Source organism: Aphidius gifuensis, linkage group LG2 (genome assembly GCF_014905175.1).
Source record: "Aphidius gifuensis isolate YNYX2018 linkage group LG2, ASM1490517v1, whole genome shotgun sequence".
In the NCBI taxonomy this organism is placed as follows: Eukaryota; Metazoa; Arthropoda; class Insecta; order Hymenoptera; family Braconidae; genus Aphidius; species Aphidius gifuensis.
The window spans coordinates 7,551,173-7,568,364 of NC_057789.1; the positions used below are offsets into that span (position 1 = coordinate 7,551,173).

Genomic DNA, 17,192 nt, shown 5'->3' on the forward strand with positions numbered 1-17,192 from the left:
TCGATTTAAAAAATCAAAAAACAATAATAAAATTAATTATCAAGTGGGGATTTTACGCATGCGCATTACTTGTAATTTCCCCCTAAAAAAAATGATAAATTAATTTTACAATTAAAAAAAAAAATTATAACAATACAAAAAAAAAAAAAGAAAAAACTTTTTAAAATTTTTTCGATCAATTTTCACGATTTTCATTTTTCACATTAACCTAGGGATTTTAATAAATTCTAGGAACATTAATCCTCCAAATTTTTTACCAGTTTAAAAAACTCTATTACAGCAATCACCGACAGATGTCATTGTTTTTTTTTTTTACAAATATGGCGTGAAGAGCAATGAGTGTGTACAAACATCGAAATGGCCGGTCCAAACAGGGTATGTTATTCAATGTTTTAAACAATTAAGTAAATCAAGAATTGCATGATAAATAAGTGTTAATAATTGCTTAATTAATTGATATTTCATTGAACTAATTGTTGTCAATTGTTTGTTATTTATTTATGTCAATACATAACCGTAAAATACGACGCCACCGGACAAGGTTGTCGCCATATTTACAAATTACAGTACGCAACTCTCAATACACATAATAATAATAATAATAACAATAATATTATTATTATTATTTTGATCTAAATGTAAACATTGCCAATTTGTTATTTGTCAAATGAAAATAATTGCTCAATTGTTGACAATGACATGTCATGTCATTTATTCAGAGTAAAAAATAACAAGTTTTTTAAATTTTTTTTCCTGTAATTATTGTCATCGTTTTATTACACATGATAGTTAAATACCAGAAATAAAAAAATTATGATAATTTATCTGTATTGTTACTCAGTATTCTATTTTTTATTTTAGATAAGAAAAAATATATTTTTTTTCTATTATTAAATAACAAGTTGGAGCTTTAATTTTTACGAAATCGAAATTATGGTTTTTAAATTATTGTCTAATTTATGATTAAATATAAAATTTATTTATTGTAAATTATTTAATATTTATGTTCATTTAGGTATTTAACATATTGACATTACTGGTGACTCAAAAATGAGGTGATTGAACCATCCATTTCGTCATCTTCATAATGAGAACATTCAATTTATTACAACATTTATTTCAATTGATTTATTTTTACTTTTTTTTTTTCATTGAAAAAAATATTTGGTAATTTTTATTATTGTGATAAATATTTGTCTATGATTTAGAATTATTGTTTTTTTATTTTTTTTTTTTTTTTATGCTTATTTGTTTATCAAGTTTTCTTTTGAGAATTTTAGACAAATTTTTGTTGAGCTCGGTGCCAAATATACTGCGCAGTCCCTCCTATCAAGAAACTACGTAGTTTTATTTTTTTTTTAAAAACTTTTTTTGCTATTAGATTTTTGCTATGATGCATTAAAGCGAGAGGGTTATAAATTTTAAAAAAATGAAACAATGTTGGAGCTGTTTAATAAATTGTACACAAAAATATTTAACCCAATTTATTTGCGTCAAAGTTAAAATAGAAAATTAATTAATTGATTGTTATTAAATTTATTTATAAATTTTTATAAATTATTTCAATTTATGTATCATAAAGTATTTAATTTATTTTTTTCATATCAAAATTCTCCTGAGCTGTGAAAATAAACAAAAATTTTCCTCATCGATATGAATTTTAAATTTTCATGATTACATAATAAACATTCCTTTTTTTTTTTTTTTCTTTTATCTTATCTGTATACAATAAAACATATTTTTTTTTTTTTTAAAATACACACAGTATTAACAATTTTATTGCCTAAACTATAGAGCTATTTGAATTACGTTTCAAATAAATAGATAATTTCTAATCTTAGATATTTCAAAGAGGGAGATGCTATTATAAAAATAGCATATTAAAAAAAAAATAATAACTGATAATCAATTCAATATGTGATAGCTTAAAATAATTTTAAACTTTGTATAATATAATTTTAAATAAAATCAGTGAAGGATATTATTTTATTTTTTAAATTTGGATTTTTTAATTTTATACTGAAAAAATATATATAAAAATAGTCAATACTTTGGTTACTCATAACAAGGTCAATAATAAATAAATTCTTGATAATAAATAAAAAAAAAAATAATACAATTGATAATAATATATAAATAAATCACTAAATTATAAATAAATAATTTTTTTTTTATTCAAATTAATATACCAAGTCTTTAAATAAATATTAAAAAAGATAAGAAAAAAAAAAAAAAATCATAATTACTATATTATTGATAAATAATATAAAATTTTTAATAAAAAAATAAAATTAATTAATCTAAAAATTTAATTATTATTAATTTTACAAAATTAATATGTTTTTTTGATTATTCTATTTTTTTTTTTTTCTTTGTTTATTTTTAAATTGTGGCGTGTTTTAGTTGTTGTACTTATCATGTATTTAAACATGAGATAATATATTTTTTTCTAAATAATATTATCAGTAAAAATATAAAAAAACATAAATAAAATAATTGCATTGATGCAAAGAATTTAAATCACATGACTAAATGGTAGTATCAGGTGTTTCTAGTTATACGAGGTCAGTAAATAACTATTTTTCTAACGTCATAGATATTTTTAATAAATATAAAACAATTGTTCATAACGCTGACAGCCTTGTAATACAATTTAATTATAAAATAATTAATTAAATATTTATCTTATCAATTATAGCCAAAATAAAATTTGTCTTAAAAATAATTACAAGGTAGATATTTTTAACAAGCATTAAGTACAACAGGTCAATCAAGTTCATTGGCTTATTTTCAGAGACATCTATTTAAACTGATTCGAAATCTCTTCAACTCTTTTGTTTTATTTTTAATTAATTAATTACAATCAACAATAAATAAATAAACAAAAACAAAATGATAAAATTTAACTAAAAATATTCTTAATAATTTATTTCGATTGTTAGTAATCATTTCGAATTGATATATATCAAATTGATAAAATAATTTTTAAACAATTCTTTTAATTAAATATTATCTAATCATTTATTTATTTACATGTTGTCAGCTGCGTTTTTTTTTTTTTGTTGTCCTTGAAATTTCGGCTCCACGTGTCATCAGATTTTTTTTTTACATTTTTTTTCATGTTTATGCGTGTTTAAAACACGTCTCAATCGGATAGTTTTTAGTTTCTTTTTTTTCCTTCTTTTTGTTTGTCTAAAGAAAAAAAAAAAATGTATTATCAATTGGCATGATAGATATATTTATTAATAAATAAATAGTTAATTAAAAAATTGATATATTTTATATGAAATTACAGTTTTATATACTGCAGCGATTTTTAAGTTTTATTTTTGTTGTTCATTTCGAAGTTAAACAAAGACCGGTTTCGGTTGGTGGTCTCTGATTTTTATTTTTGGATATGTAATGTGCCTGCAATTTAAATTGCCTTGCTCTTTTTCGTATTTCAATGAAATTTTAAATATCACAACTTCAAATTGTCTCATGATTCCAACAAATAATTAACTTGCCTTTATTAATTCTTTTTTTTTCGTTAAATTATTCCTTTTTTTTTTCATTAATTAGCTATTTATTAATTAAAAAATAAACCCATTAATTTTATAAATATTATTATTATAATGACAACAAGTTTAATTATATTTTTTTGTTGTATTTTAGATTTTCGAGATGGACGATGAAGAGTTACGAGAAAAAAATGCTCGTAATGAAGAATCTGATGTTTTAACAGAATATATTATTCAAGACTCAGCACCTGCTTTGCTTGGTAAGCAATTATTAATTTTTTAAAATTTGCAGCTTGCATGGGCTCATAAAAAAAAACATCATTTTTGTTTACCTCCATTGAAATAATTAAAAAAACAATAATTACAATTCAACTTGGAACAACAATAACATCCGCAAAAATCTACACCAATTTTTGGACAATTTTGGTTTTTTTTTATCAATTAAATTAAACTCTGATGAATATTTTTAATATTCATTAATGGATCCTTAAAGTATCTTCAAGATATCAATAAATATTTAAACCTTGAAAGGGTTGAATACAATATATAATGCCCACATGTTTTCGAAATATTACTACGCTACTGCTTGAAAATTTCTACCACTTGGTTGGTGTATACGAATAGACACAAACATCATTTTCATAATTCCAAGTATTTGATAAAAATAATCATCTTTAAATACCTTATTTAAATTATAAATTATTTAAATTAACAGATTTACAAATATACCCGGTCGATGTTGGGTGCGTGTTTATTATCAATCAAACACAAAAAATACATAATAAAATGATTAGATTCACCTCTTTGTAAATGTATGTCATATTAATATATCCACAAATACATAAACCACGTGATTTTTATCTCATTTTAATTTATCAATAATAATTATTACCAAATGTATACCTTAATTATTATCAATTGTCCCTGAACTTTTTCATAGCGAAACCAAGTACAAATAATTAACAAAAACAAAAATGAAAAAAATGAAAAAAACCATCAATTATTGATATAATATAAAAAATAAAATTATTTTTATCAAGTTTTATTTGTTAATTGATTGATAAAAAATACATATGAAAATTATTTAAATTTTACATCATTTTTGTTGATCATTCGATTCAAGCTGCGTCATCCTGATTAACAGCTCAAATAATTTATTATTATTTGAGAATGAAATTTGCAATGATGATGATGAATAAGTGACTAAAAAAAAAAAATAATAAATAAATAAAAAAGAGGATAGTGGAAGAGTGCCTACGTGACGCAAAGCAAGTAACACATATGGTATTCATGCACATTGGATTGTCTCTAAAATAACAAAATAATATATACGTGTGATTGGTATATTATTATTGTTAATGTGCAAAAAAAAAACGTGGTATATTTTAGTATATATACAGTGTATATTTGAGTTGAATTATAAAAGATAAAAAAATATAATTTTTGTATGAATTATTGTGTCGGTTGAAAACGTGTAAATTCGGGTGAGCTCGGTTATATCGGATGATCAAGTGGTTGTAAAATGGGTGGGAGGGAGGAGATGGGTAAAGTGCTTCACCAAGGTCCAACATCGTCGTAGGCATTGAGAGGGGATACATAAAGACGACGACGACAATATCAACAAACAAAAAAAAATAATAGTCATAATAATAATACTCTCGCTGCGCAGAAAAATTTTACGGCCATCTTGATGTTTTTCAGTCGGAAACCAGCTGCCGAGTGTTGAGCACGTTGAGCAGTGCGGGAAGGTGAATGTTAAGACCAGGCCAGATGTGCTAACCGGATTAATTTAATGAGCTTTCGAGCCAATTTAACAAAAGCTTATTGCAAATTATATTTGTAATAGCAACAGTGTCAAAAAAAAAAAATTATTTAAATATTTGTCATTTGTGTTAAAATTTTCATTCAAAAATCACAACAAAAAAGTCAAAATTTATCCGGTTGAAAGAGTGATTGTCATCAAATATTTGGTATCAACTATCTACAGCTTAAAATTAAAAATAAATTACACTAATTTTGTCTATAATTTGACAGAAAAAAAATAATAATTGTTTTTATCATTGGAGAAAGAGAAAACAGATTGGCTAGAAATAAAAAAAAATACTTTTTTCTACAACATCAGCAAGAGTCAAATTGCTGTGAGCGAAAAAAGTGCTGTGGAAAGAATCTGTGATAGTATTTATTGAAAATAATATTAAAGCTAAAAAAAAAAAAATATTTTAAATATATTCTATATTTTGGATAAAAAAAAAAAAAATCAAATTAATCTGAGTTTGTCATTGTAAAGATTCGAAATAATCTAGATAGAAATTAGATATTTATTTACATCTGTGATACACTGATATGTACATATAGCTCGTGTTGTTTAAATGATTAATATATTATTTTCATAATTAAACTTGTGCTAATATAAATATTGAACTAAAAAAAAAAAAATTAATTAAAGAAAGTGGTATATCTCATTGAATATCTGGAGAGAGTTTTTGCCGTCATTTTGAAGCTGATCAATCTGAAGCAGCAACACACACACATTCACCCACACACTATTAAAAAAAAAAATAAATTGCTAATTTTTTTTTAATTCAGTTAAATCAACACAGTATAAATTTAATTAATTTGTTTCTTGTACATACGACTGACTATTTTTTTTAAAACAATTACTATTGTTCCGGGCGTGAGCGTAAAAAAAAAAATATACCTATAATTAAAGCTTAAATATAAACACACCTAAAAATCTATTAAAACGTAAATTCGTTATAGTTATTAATTATAGTGATTTGTGATTTATAACGGTTGTTTTTTAAATAATACAATATATAATAAAAACAATAAGAAAAATGGTCGAGAAAATACCGGAAGAACGAGAGGACGAGCGTCAGGACGCTGTGAGAGGTAATATATTTTAACATCATCATTTACATCATCCAATAATAATAATATACATTATATTTATCTCAAAATATGATTATTATTATGTATCATGTTTTTTTAATATTGTTTATATTAATCAATGATAAATTTAATATTTGTTTATAATTCTTTTCGCTTGAAAAAAAAAAAAAATACAAACATTGTTTTTTAATTGAAAAAATAATTACTCCGTTTATCAAATACATAATAATTATGATGATAATTTTAATTGAAATATGCGGATATGAATTATTGATATCTAGGAGAAATAAATATAAAAAAAGTCAACAATGTTTTTGTTATTGCGGAAGTGTTGTTGTTTTTTTTTGTTTACTAAAGTTTGAAGATAGTTTTTTGAATGACTATTTTTTTTTGATGAATTAATTATTGCTTGATTTTTTATTGTTAATAATAATATGTGAATATTGTAGGTGAGTTGGTCAATTTAAATGCGACATCTGCCCTAGTGTATACAAACTATTAGTGTGTTATGTTTGTGTGAATACATTGATGACGTTGGTGAAAATAAACCGGTAGAGAATTTCAAGATAAAGGATCCATCCAAATCCATCCATGGAACAATAATAGAAAAAAAATATATAAAATTTTGAGGGGAATAGACAAGGGGCTTGTTGCGCATGACAAAAATCTATAAATCATTGTTAAATTGCATTTGAAGGGATAACCGTTACATGCATTTCGACAAAGAAATCTCAATTTCATAGAAATCTCTAAAATCACTGTAAATTAACAATTTACATTTTGTATATTACAAAAAAAAATATGACAATTTTAGTGACATTGTTTTATTTAATTAACTAATTTAAATATTTATTATTTAAATATTTTTTTTATGAATTACTTTCTAATTCTTTGTGGACATTTTTCATGGCTAAAAATAATAAATAGAAAATTTAAACTTTTAAGTAGTTTAAAAAGTTAAATTACATTTTTATTATTCAAAAAAAAAAACATAGCAAAATTGTCGGTTTAAAATTCTTTTTACTATTCTATAAATATTAATTGTTTTTTTTTTTTTGTTTAGTTTATGTTGATTAGAAAAATGAAGCATCGAAATTTCTATCGTTTATTTAAATAATTTCGATGTTGTTTTTCGTGTGTAATGCAAATTTTTTGGCTATTTAAAATGGCGTAGTTTTTATTTTGTATGTCATCAAAGTATAAATCAGCCAAGCAAACAATTTATATGTATACAAAAGCATTTATGAGGGGCGAATCACTTTCAACTAGACAAAAGATTTCGAGTTGAAATGGAGTAGGTAGAGAGTAGTACATACACAGTCACATTTGCCCACTCTCATCAGTTAAATTATTGACTTTTTTTTTATTTTTCATTCTCAAACAATTAGCTAATAAATTGATTAAATAAAAAATAATTATTTTTATTCATTTAATTAATTACTTTTTTCTCAGTGATTAATTTTATTGAAGAAAAAGAAAAATTATGTAAACGATGATTTGGTTGACTGCCAATGATTTAGCGTTTTTCTATTTCTATTGTAAGAACCACAAGAATTTTTAATTTGATCAGCGAACATCGAACTTATTTTTCTTTATGCCTACATTATTATACCATGCAAAAGTCAATTTTTTAAATACAAAAATGACCTGAGAAAGTAACACTTCAAGTCTGGTGCATTCGGTTAAAGAACCGTTCCTTTTTTTTTTTTTCATTCTGAATATCTATAAAAATGTCAATGACTTTGAGTGATATTTTATTTATAAACTTTTTCAATTATTTGCGTAATAAAGTTGTCCCAAATTATAATCATAAAAATAAAAAATTCATCGCTGCCAGACATCTAGACTGTTCTTCTTGCGTGGCAGTTATTTTTATTCAACAAAATTATTATTATTTTTCTTTTTATAAATATTATGAAATATATATAATTAAATGACAATTTGAATTGAAAAAAAAATTATTTATAATCAATATAATTTCATATAATATTTAGTCTACTTTTTCAAAGACTGAATGTCGATGAAATTTAAACTTGATGATGATTTAAACAAAAAATACTTATTTAGTAAATTAATATTTATGGAGTATTATTTTTTAAAATAACAAGTAGGACTAGAATTTATTATTCAAATAAATAATCTATTATAATTTAATTTAGATGAATAATTAATTTATAAACAACATTATTAAAAATAACAAAATAATATTTAGCCTTTATTTTTGCAAACAATAAAATTAATTAATGAATATTTAATTTTTAGATGACAGTAAATGCATTGAAGTAGCCTCAACAGGAGAATCACTGAGTTCAATTCAGGCAAGACAAGAGGAAGCTAGACGCAAAAGGCGCAGGAAGCAACGTACTGGCTCATCTCTTGTCTCATCATGCTTTCAAGGTATAATAAAAAAAAAACAACTTTTCAGTCATAACAAAATAATCATTGCACACACCCAATAGTCTAGAACATTCAAAACAATTTTTTTTTTTTTTTATTACTATTGGCATATGTATGTACTGCATTAATTTATACGTGTTGGTGGTAAAGTTGTGTGTGTGTAAGTATTTTGCAAACACAACTATATACTGTATCGACTTCTAGAACGTTCCAATAGTAAATGTACATATTTGTTTTGATATTTCTTATGCAAATATATACTGAAAATATTTTTAAATATATTCAACAATACTTGATGGCTATTTTTTAGTTGGCAGAAAATATTATTGAGTTGATAAATAATGAATTAATTTATTGTTTTTTTTTTTAGAATTATATAAATTGACTGGAGAAGTTCTTGGTGAAGGTGCATATGCATCAGTACAAACATGTGCATCACTTTACACTGATCTTGAATATGCTGTTAAAATAATCGACAAAATTCCTGGACATGCACGTACACGTGTTTTTAAAGAAGTTGAAACATTTCATCATTGCCAGGGACATCCTAATATTATTCAATTAATTGAATTTTTTGAAGACGATGAAAGATTTTATCTTGTTTTTGAAAAAATTAATGGTGGACAATTATTAAGAAGAATTCAAGAACGTGTTCATTTCAGTGAAAGAGAAGCAAGTCAAACTGTTAAAGAAATTGCTGCAGCATTAAATTTTCTACACAAAAAAGGTAATAAAAAAAAAAAAAATTACAAAAAAAAAAAACAAATTTAATTAATTTATTGATTGTGTTGGTTAATTTGTTTATTTATTTTTTAAGGAATTGCTCACAGAGATTTAAAACCAGAAAATATATTATGTGTAAATCTTGATACATTAACACCAATTAAAATATGTGATTTTGATCTTGGATCTGGTATTAAATTTAACAATACATTATCAAGTCCAGTAGCAACACCACAATTATTAACACCAGTTGGTAGTGCTGAATTTATGGCACCAGAAGTTGTTGAAGCATTTATTGGTGAAACAAGTTATTATGATAAACGTTGTGATTTGTGGAGTCTTGGTGTTATAATGTACATATTATTATGTGGATATCCACCATTTTATGGTAATTGTGGTACAGAATGTGGTTGGGAAAAAGGTGAAAATTGTCAAGCATGTCAAGAATTATTATTTACAAGTATACAAGAAGGAAGATATGATTTTCCTGATCGTGAATGGATAAATATATCTGATGATGCTAAAGATCTAATACGTGGTTTATTAGTTAAAGATGCACATCAAAGATTAAGTGCTGAATGTGTACTTAAACATCCATGGATTAATCCACCAGCTGGTGTTATGCTTGCTGATGATAGACCATTAATAACACCTGAAATAATAAGACGTAATAATTCAGCACGTGATTTATCAGCATTTGCTGAATCAGCAATGGCTGTTAATAGAGTTGTACATCAACATTTTTCAATGAATTTATATGATCTTAATGAAAATATTGAACCACGTTTATCAACATCATCAACTGATGATGATAATCATCCATATGGTCATATGTCTGATTCAGGAAGTGAATTATCAGAAAATAGTAAACATTGTGCAACACATTCATCAAGTGAATTTGAACCAACATCAAGACGTAAATCATGCTCAATGACATCAGCAATTGATTTTTCTGATACAAAAATTATTGGTAAAAATCGTCTTCTTGGTAAGGAATCAATGAGTCAACTTTATGGTTTATCACCACCAAGTGAAAGTCGACTTATGCAGCGTCGTATTAAAGCACGTTCAAATATTCTTGAACGTAAAAGTCCAGCAATTGTCGCATCACCGAGTGGCTAAATATACTGTATATTATAATTTTATTTTTCTCGTCATTGAAAACGTTTCCTTCTCATTATTATTAATATTATTCTATAAATATTATTTTATTTTTTTTTTTTTGATCTTTGCAATTATTTTTTTCATTATTATTTCGTTTTTTTTTTTTTACTATTCATTCGTGGCTCATCGACAACGATAATTAATATATTGTATATTTTTTTTTTGTATTATAAATTCGAAATAATATTTAATTATTAAAATCAATCATACATTTTTATTTTTCAAATCGTTTTTGTTATATTTTTTTTTTTCAATCAATATTCTAAAATTTTTCATTAAAATCATTTTCTGTTATATAATAAAATTAATTTAAATGATTATAATAATGATAAATTAAGCAAATGAAAAAAAAAAAAAAAAGGATAAATAAATCGTTAAAAGCCAATTAATTATTAGCCGCGAATATATTTATAAATATATTTTTTTGTCTGACGAATGTTTTCAAGTTTTACGTAGAGAATAAATTTTGTTAAAGACAAAAAAAAATAAACAAAATACTTGAAAAATTTAGTACCTGTAAAATATATATTCGCGAAATGAGAAGTAATGTGTGAATGTACGATTATATTTCTAAGATCAGATGAGATTTATTATTAAAAAAAAAAAAAAAACAAAAAAAAATATTGAGAGTTTATTTGTCCGAATATTATTATATAAAAATGAACTATTTAATTATGAAATAATAACTGTCGTGTATGTCGACTAGTCTCTTCCTTCCATCATTGGCAATAAATCGAAAAAAACTAATTTTTTTTTTAAAAATAAATTTAAGACCATGGCCAAAATTAAGTTTCACATATAATATAAATATTATCTAGATATCAAACAGTATTTTTCTGTTATGAAACAATTTCTTTTTATATTTTAAACATTTTTTTTTTTTGAAAAAGAAAACAACAAGAAAACCTTTTTTTGTTTCGATGAATTTTTAACATAAATAATTTTTTCATTCTTATTTTACCATTTTAAAAATTAATATCTTCGTTAAAATTGTTGACAGTTTTTCTTTTTTGTTTGTTTATTAATGATTATTGTGAAAAATAATTTGATCAATTCAATAGAACCATTTTTTACTGATGGGGTGTATATTGTTTGACGTTATTCGAAATAATTAAATGTGTCAATAATAACAAGATTTACATTATTTTGTAAATAATTCATATTGACTTTTATTTGTAACTTAATGTCTTTTTTTTTTCTTTTCTAATATCGAATTTTTCGTCATGGTTTATACACACATAAAAGAAAAAATTTCAAATTTAAATTAAAACAAGTGGACAGTCATTCAAATATACTCTGATTATATAAATTATTATTATTTTTTTTTCTATGAAAATTAATCGAATCAGCTCAGTAGTATAATAAATCGTTAAATTATTAATCAAACTTGATGCTTGACTAATAATTATTTGTATATTTAAAATCTCAATAATATAAATAATTTTTATATATAAAATGTCCACAATATTATTTTAATTTCAAGTATATTTTGTAATTAAAAAAACAATATAAAATTATCGTTTGTATAATATTAAATCAACATAATTAAACAAAAATTATAATACGAAATATCGTTATATAAATTTCATCGAAACTATATGCAAATAAAACTCTTTTAGTTATCAACAAAGAAAAAAAAAAAAAATATAAAAAACCAAAAAAAAAAAAAAATACGAATAATTGGAAAAAATAAAAAAAACAAATAGAAAAAAAAGATAAAAATTAAAAAAAAAAAAAAAAATCTTAGATTGTAATTATGTGAGTGAATGAATGTTAAAATGATGAACAATTGATAAAATTAGATTAAGAAAATTAACATGGCCATAATCGTTGATCTGCAAATAAGTTTTGGATTTTTGTATTTTGTATTGTTTTTCACTGATGAAGAATGAAGGAAAAAAAATAAAAAAAACATTGTAATGAATGTGACATCATGACATGTCATTGAAAGAAAAAAAAATATTTTCTTTTTTTTTTTAAACAATAAATTACATAGCATTATAAAATGATAATTTGTTGCTGCTTTTTTTGTTAATTTGGATATTAAATCATCTGAGAACCATGAAACAATAAAAAGCATCATCAAAAAATTATTAATTCATGCTGTTGAATCATTGAATGATGATGTGAGAATAAAAAGAAAAAAAAAAAAAAAATTAAGAATCAATGGTAGGAGTATATTTTTTTGTGACATTAAGAGTTTAATTTTTTATTGCAAAAATATTATAAGTAAACGATCAGTTGAAGCATGAATAATAAATTATATAATATATATTAAAACCAAATTGCGATATATATGTAAATTCACCTCAAAAAATTTATTATGTATCGACTAGACTATCAAAAGTAATAAATTGAATACGACGTGGAAAGAATAAAACAAATCATCAATTTTTTCTTCTTTTATTTCTTTAAAATATTTTTCATTTTGTTTTTATTATTATTCATCAATTTATCATTACCCAGTTAATAATAATTCCAACAAAAAAAAAGGCACTTACATTTTAATATTAATTGTTTTCCTTAAAAAAAAAAAATTTATTCACTTTTACAAATTTTATTGAATCAATTTTTAATAAAGTAGCTTTGAGCTTGTTTTATCAACGATCATGAAAAAAATTAGAGAAGAAAATAGTCTCTAAATTTATGCACAATTTATATCTCTTTTATAAATATATATTTTTTCTTTAACAAAATTCATCAAATATAATTTTCTATTTACGTTTGTGTTAAAAAAAAAAGAGTATTTTTCAGTGTAAAAATGTGCTTTGTGTTGTAGCTGATTTGTCACACATTTTAAGTAACACTTTTAAATATTTTACAATTGATCTTTAGAAGAAGAAAAAAAAAAGAAGCTTAATCTCTAACCCTTAATCCCCATATACTTGTTCTTCTGACACCAACAGTTGGCCTTGCAACAGAGCTGTATAAAAATTTATTAATCTGTGTTTTATTTGCATTTGATTTAAGCAATTGTAAATTTTCTTCTTTTAAAATACCAAAACAATCAAGATACATTAATGATGGCATTGGTGCAAGTCGCCAAAATGTACTTGGTGGTATACTGTAACAACGACTCATTGATAAATGTTCAAGGTGTTTTAAATTTAAAATACTATTTGTTGTTACAAGTGTAACCATAGCACAATCACTTATATCAAGCTCCACAAGTTTTGGACATGATACAATAAGATTTTTAACCACTGAAAAAAAAAACAACAACATTAACAATTAAATCATTGTCAAATTTTAAACATAATTATTAATACATACTTGTGTCTGTTAGTGTTTTTCTACATCCAGATATATTCAACCTTGTTAGTGATTGTGGTAAAGAACGACAAAGTCTATCAATTGATGCTGAATCCAATGAGCACCATGCCATGTTTAAAGAATTTAAACTATTAAAATAAAATAATGATTATTAAATTGTAATTGATTGATTGATTGATTGAATAATTTACCTTTTTAATTTAATTAAATGCTTGATACAAGTTTCATTAATTCCTTCACACATTGTTAAATTTAGAACACTTAATTCAGTATTAAAACTAATTTCTTCACATGTTGATTCTTCAAGTGTACATTTTTCTAATGATAATTTTTTTAATAAACGACATTTTGATAATAATGATGTTAAACCATTTGATGATATAACAGACATTGATAAATCTAAATATTGTAATTTACTTGTATAATAATCAGTCATAATATCACAACCAGGTAAAAATAAAGGATCAGAAAATTCAGCTTGTGCTAAACGTAATATTTGTACACCACGTGGTAATATATGACCAAGTGTACCTTTTGTAAGTACTTTACTACCAAGATCAAGACGTATCCATAATGCTTCATCACGTGCTATTTGACACCATCTTTTACATACCAACATTGAACGTACTAAACATTTTTTTGATAACCATTTTAATATCATTAGTATCATTTCATCTGATAATTTATCAAATTTATTATCACCAATAAATATATTTTTTTTTTTTCTTCTATATAATGAAAAATTATCAAAACTATTATCATCATTTTGATTATTATCATTATTTATATTTTCTTTTTCTGTATAAATATCATTATCAATACCAAAAGAATATCCAGTTTCATTTCCCATTGTATTTAATACTGATGCTGGATTTTCCATGTTTGTATTATTATCTTCTTCCACCAATCTTAATATTTAATTTATACATAAAATTAGATTTTTTAATCAATGAGACAATTAGTTTTAATTTATTCATACATACCTATCTAAATTAGCTGAATCAGAATTTGAACGACAAAATGATCTTTCATTTTTATTACTATCATCATCATCATCATTTGGTGATTGTTTATTTGTTGATGATGTATTAAATTGTGATTGTGTTTCAATTTTTTTAATACTTTCACAGCTTGTTTCATCAGCAAGCATGCTTACACCCAAATCAACCATAACATCAGCTTCAACAAGACTCGTATCAACTGGACATGTCCATCCATCATTTTTTGTTGTTTCCAAATTATTGTTGCAACCATCATCCAGCCGCATTCGTTTACTGTAATCATATTACAAAAAATCAACATTAAAATTAATTCAATATTTTTCTATAATTTATATATATATATATTTTCTTAATTATTAATTAATACATATATTTATAATATTCATTTTTAAAAAATAGACCTTTTCCACCATGGTGTATCACTTGTATTATTATTGCACATCTTGTTAGTAAATTTAATATTTTTCTTTAATGTTGACACTTGAAATAATTATTATTTTCAACAGTGGAGTTGATGCTGTAATAATAATAAATAATAAATCTTATTTTTTATTAAAACCAACAAGTTAATTTTTTTTTTTTTTTAAATATCACTAACCACGTTTAAATAATAGTAATAGTATTTTTAAAAAATGCTTAATTATAATTTATAAAAATTATTTAAAAAATGAAAATTAATTTATTTTTACAAACACTTGTTGATTACTCAATTTTATTAAGACAAAAAAAATATATATATTAATGAGCTTGTCTGACACGTTACACAAATTAAGAAAAAAATTAAAAATAATTAGTAAAAAATTATTATCACAATTAATTGTTTAAAAATCAACAAGTTTTTTGTTCTAATAAAAAGAATTTCGATTTTTTTTTTTTTTGTTAATCACTATCTCCACTGCATTTTTTTTTTTTTTTTTTTTAATTCATGGTGAGGATGACTATGAATAATAGTAATAATAATAATAATATTAAAATTTCATAGGGCTGGTGATTCGTGGCGACCCTTATGCCTCATTTTCCTGAGAAAAACATTTTTTTTTTTTTTTTTCTTTTTCTCTTTTCTTTTTCCCAACACACACAAAGGTTAGGTTAGTGTAAATGATAATTTAACACAAGGTATACACACAGTTGATGGGTTTCTTCAACGTTCATTTCCTGGATATTTTTTTTTTAAGGCTCCTCTTTTTTTTACCTGCGCGAGTTTTGGAATTATTATTATGAGAGCAACAACTTTCTCAAGCTTCTCTCCCTCTTCTCCTCCCTTTGCCCTTATTTTTTATCATAAAATTTTGATATTATTTTAATCAAAAAATATAATCTTATTTAATTTTACATAATTTAATAACAATAACTATATTAACATTGTTATTAATAATATAATTTTTAAATCTTACGTTTTTGATGGTGAATATTCTCCAGAATCTTTAATTAAATTATCACCAATTAATTGTACATTATTCATATGGACATTCATTTTAATAATCATCAAAATTATTAATTTAACATCAATGACAAAAAAAAAAAAAAATTAATTATTTATTTATTTATTGTTATGTAAAAACTCAAATATCATTCGACTAATTAACAATTATCCATATCACCAATTTACACACACGTTTCATTGTGTATTAAAAATTATATTTATTTTCAACTTTAACCTCCAGTTATTTGGCTTGGTCTTGGACAAGATATATTTTATAAATGAATATAAAAATTAAAATGAAATAAAACGTGTTTGTCTCTCTTTTATTTATTGATTATTGAGGTTAGGTTACGTTTGTTTACGCGCGCATTTTATCCGCGCGCGCGGGATATTTTTTTTTGACATTTACATGGGGCCCTAAGGGGGGAGGATAATTTTTCTATGGGGTTTTTGTAATGACCCCTTTATTATGGGTTGCAAAAATAACGTAACCTTACCCTACATTTTTTTTTTTTTTTTAAACGTCAACAAAGTATAAACGTCAACATATATCGAACGACGATATCAGACGATATATCGACCAATCACACACAAGTCGACTGACAAAATTAATTAATTAATTGTCCCTTCTTTTTTTTTTTTTTTGCTTCTACCTACCTCTATTTTTGCGGCTTGCCAATTGCCCATTTGTCTGGCTGCAGAATATAAATATTTGTCGTGGCAGACGAATGTGTTGATTTTTTTTTGCATCCGCTAAAGTAATTTTAGAGCAATAATAATAATTAATTTATAATTATTATTTATTAAAGAAATTTAAAC

General features: G+C 23.4%; 2 protein-coding genes across 6 annotated transcripts; one reads left to right on the forward strand and one right to left on the reverse strand.

Annotated features, from left to right (window-relative positions):
• Positions 1-324: 324 nt before the first annotated feature.
• Positions 325-12,832, forward strand: LOC122848866 (MAP kinase-interacting serine/threonine-protein kinase 1). Of its 2 annotated transcripts, XM_044147259.1 has the most exons (5): positions 325-375; positions 3,655-3,760; positions 8,655-8,789; positions 9,160-9,516; positions 9,607-12,832. In XM_044147259.1, exons 1-5 carry the CDS (start codon positions 358-360, stop codon positions 10,632-10,634), a joined length of 1,644 nt encoding a protein of 547 aa, XP_044003194.1. In that variant the 5' UTR covers positions 325-357; the 3' UTR covers positions 10,635-12,832. The 2 variants fall into 2 exon arrangements, with proteins under 2 accessions (XP_044003194.1, XP_044003195.1); XM_044147260.1 differs by lacking the exons at positions 325-375; positions 3,655-3,760 and adding an exon at positions 5,198-6,392.
• Positions 12,833-13,064: 232 nt separating this feature from the next.
• LOC122848867 (S-phase kinase-associated protein 2) lies at positions 13,065-17,128 on the reverse strand. Of its 4 annotated transcripts, XM_044147262.1 has the most exons (7): positions 16,345-16,925; positions 15,549-16,218; positions 15,352-15,467; positions 14,933-15,223; positions 14,141-14,857; positions 13,950-14,077; positions 13,065-13,879 (listed from the first exon to the last, which is right to left on the reverse strand). In XM_044147262.1, the coding sequence occupies exons 3-7, from the start codon at positions 15,390-15,392 to the stop codon at positions 13,533-13,535; spliced, it is 1,524 nt and encodes a 507-aa protein (XP_044003197.1). In that variant the 5' UTR covers positions 15,393-15,467; positions 15,549-16,218; positions 16,345-16,925; the 3' UTR covers positions 13,065-13,532. The 4 variants fall into 4 exon arrangements, with proteins under 4 accessions (XP_044003197.1, XP_044003196.1, XP_044003198.1 ...); XM_044147263.1 differs by lacking the exon at positions 15,549-16,218 and having other exon boundaries at positions 13,245-13,879; XM_044147261.1 differs by lacking the exons at positions 15,352-15,467; positions 15,549-16,218 and having other exon boundaries at positions 16,345-16,926.
• Between the last annotated feature and the right edge of the window lie 64 nt (positions 17,129-17,192).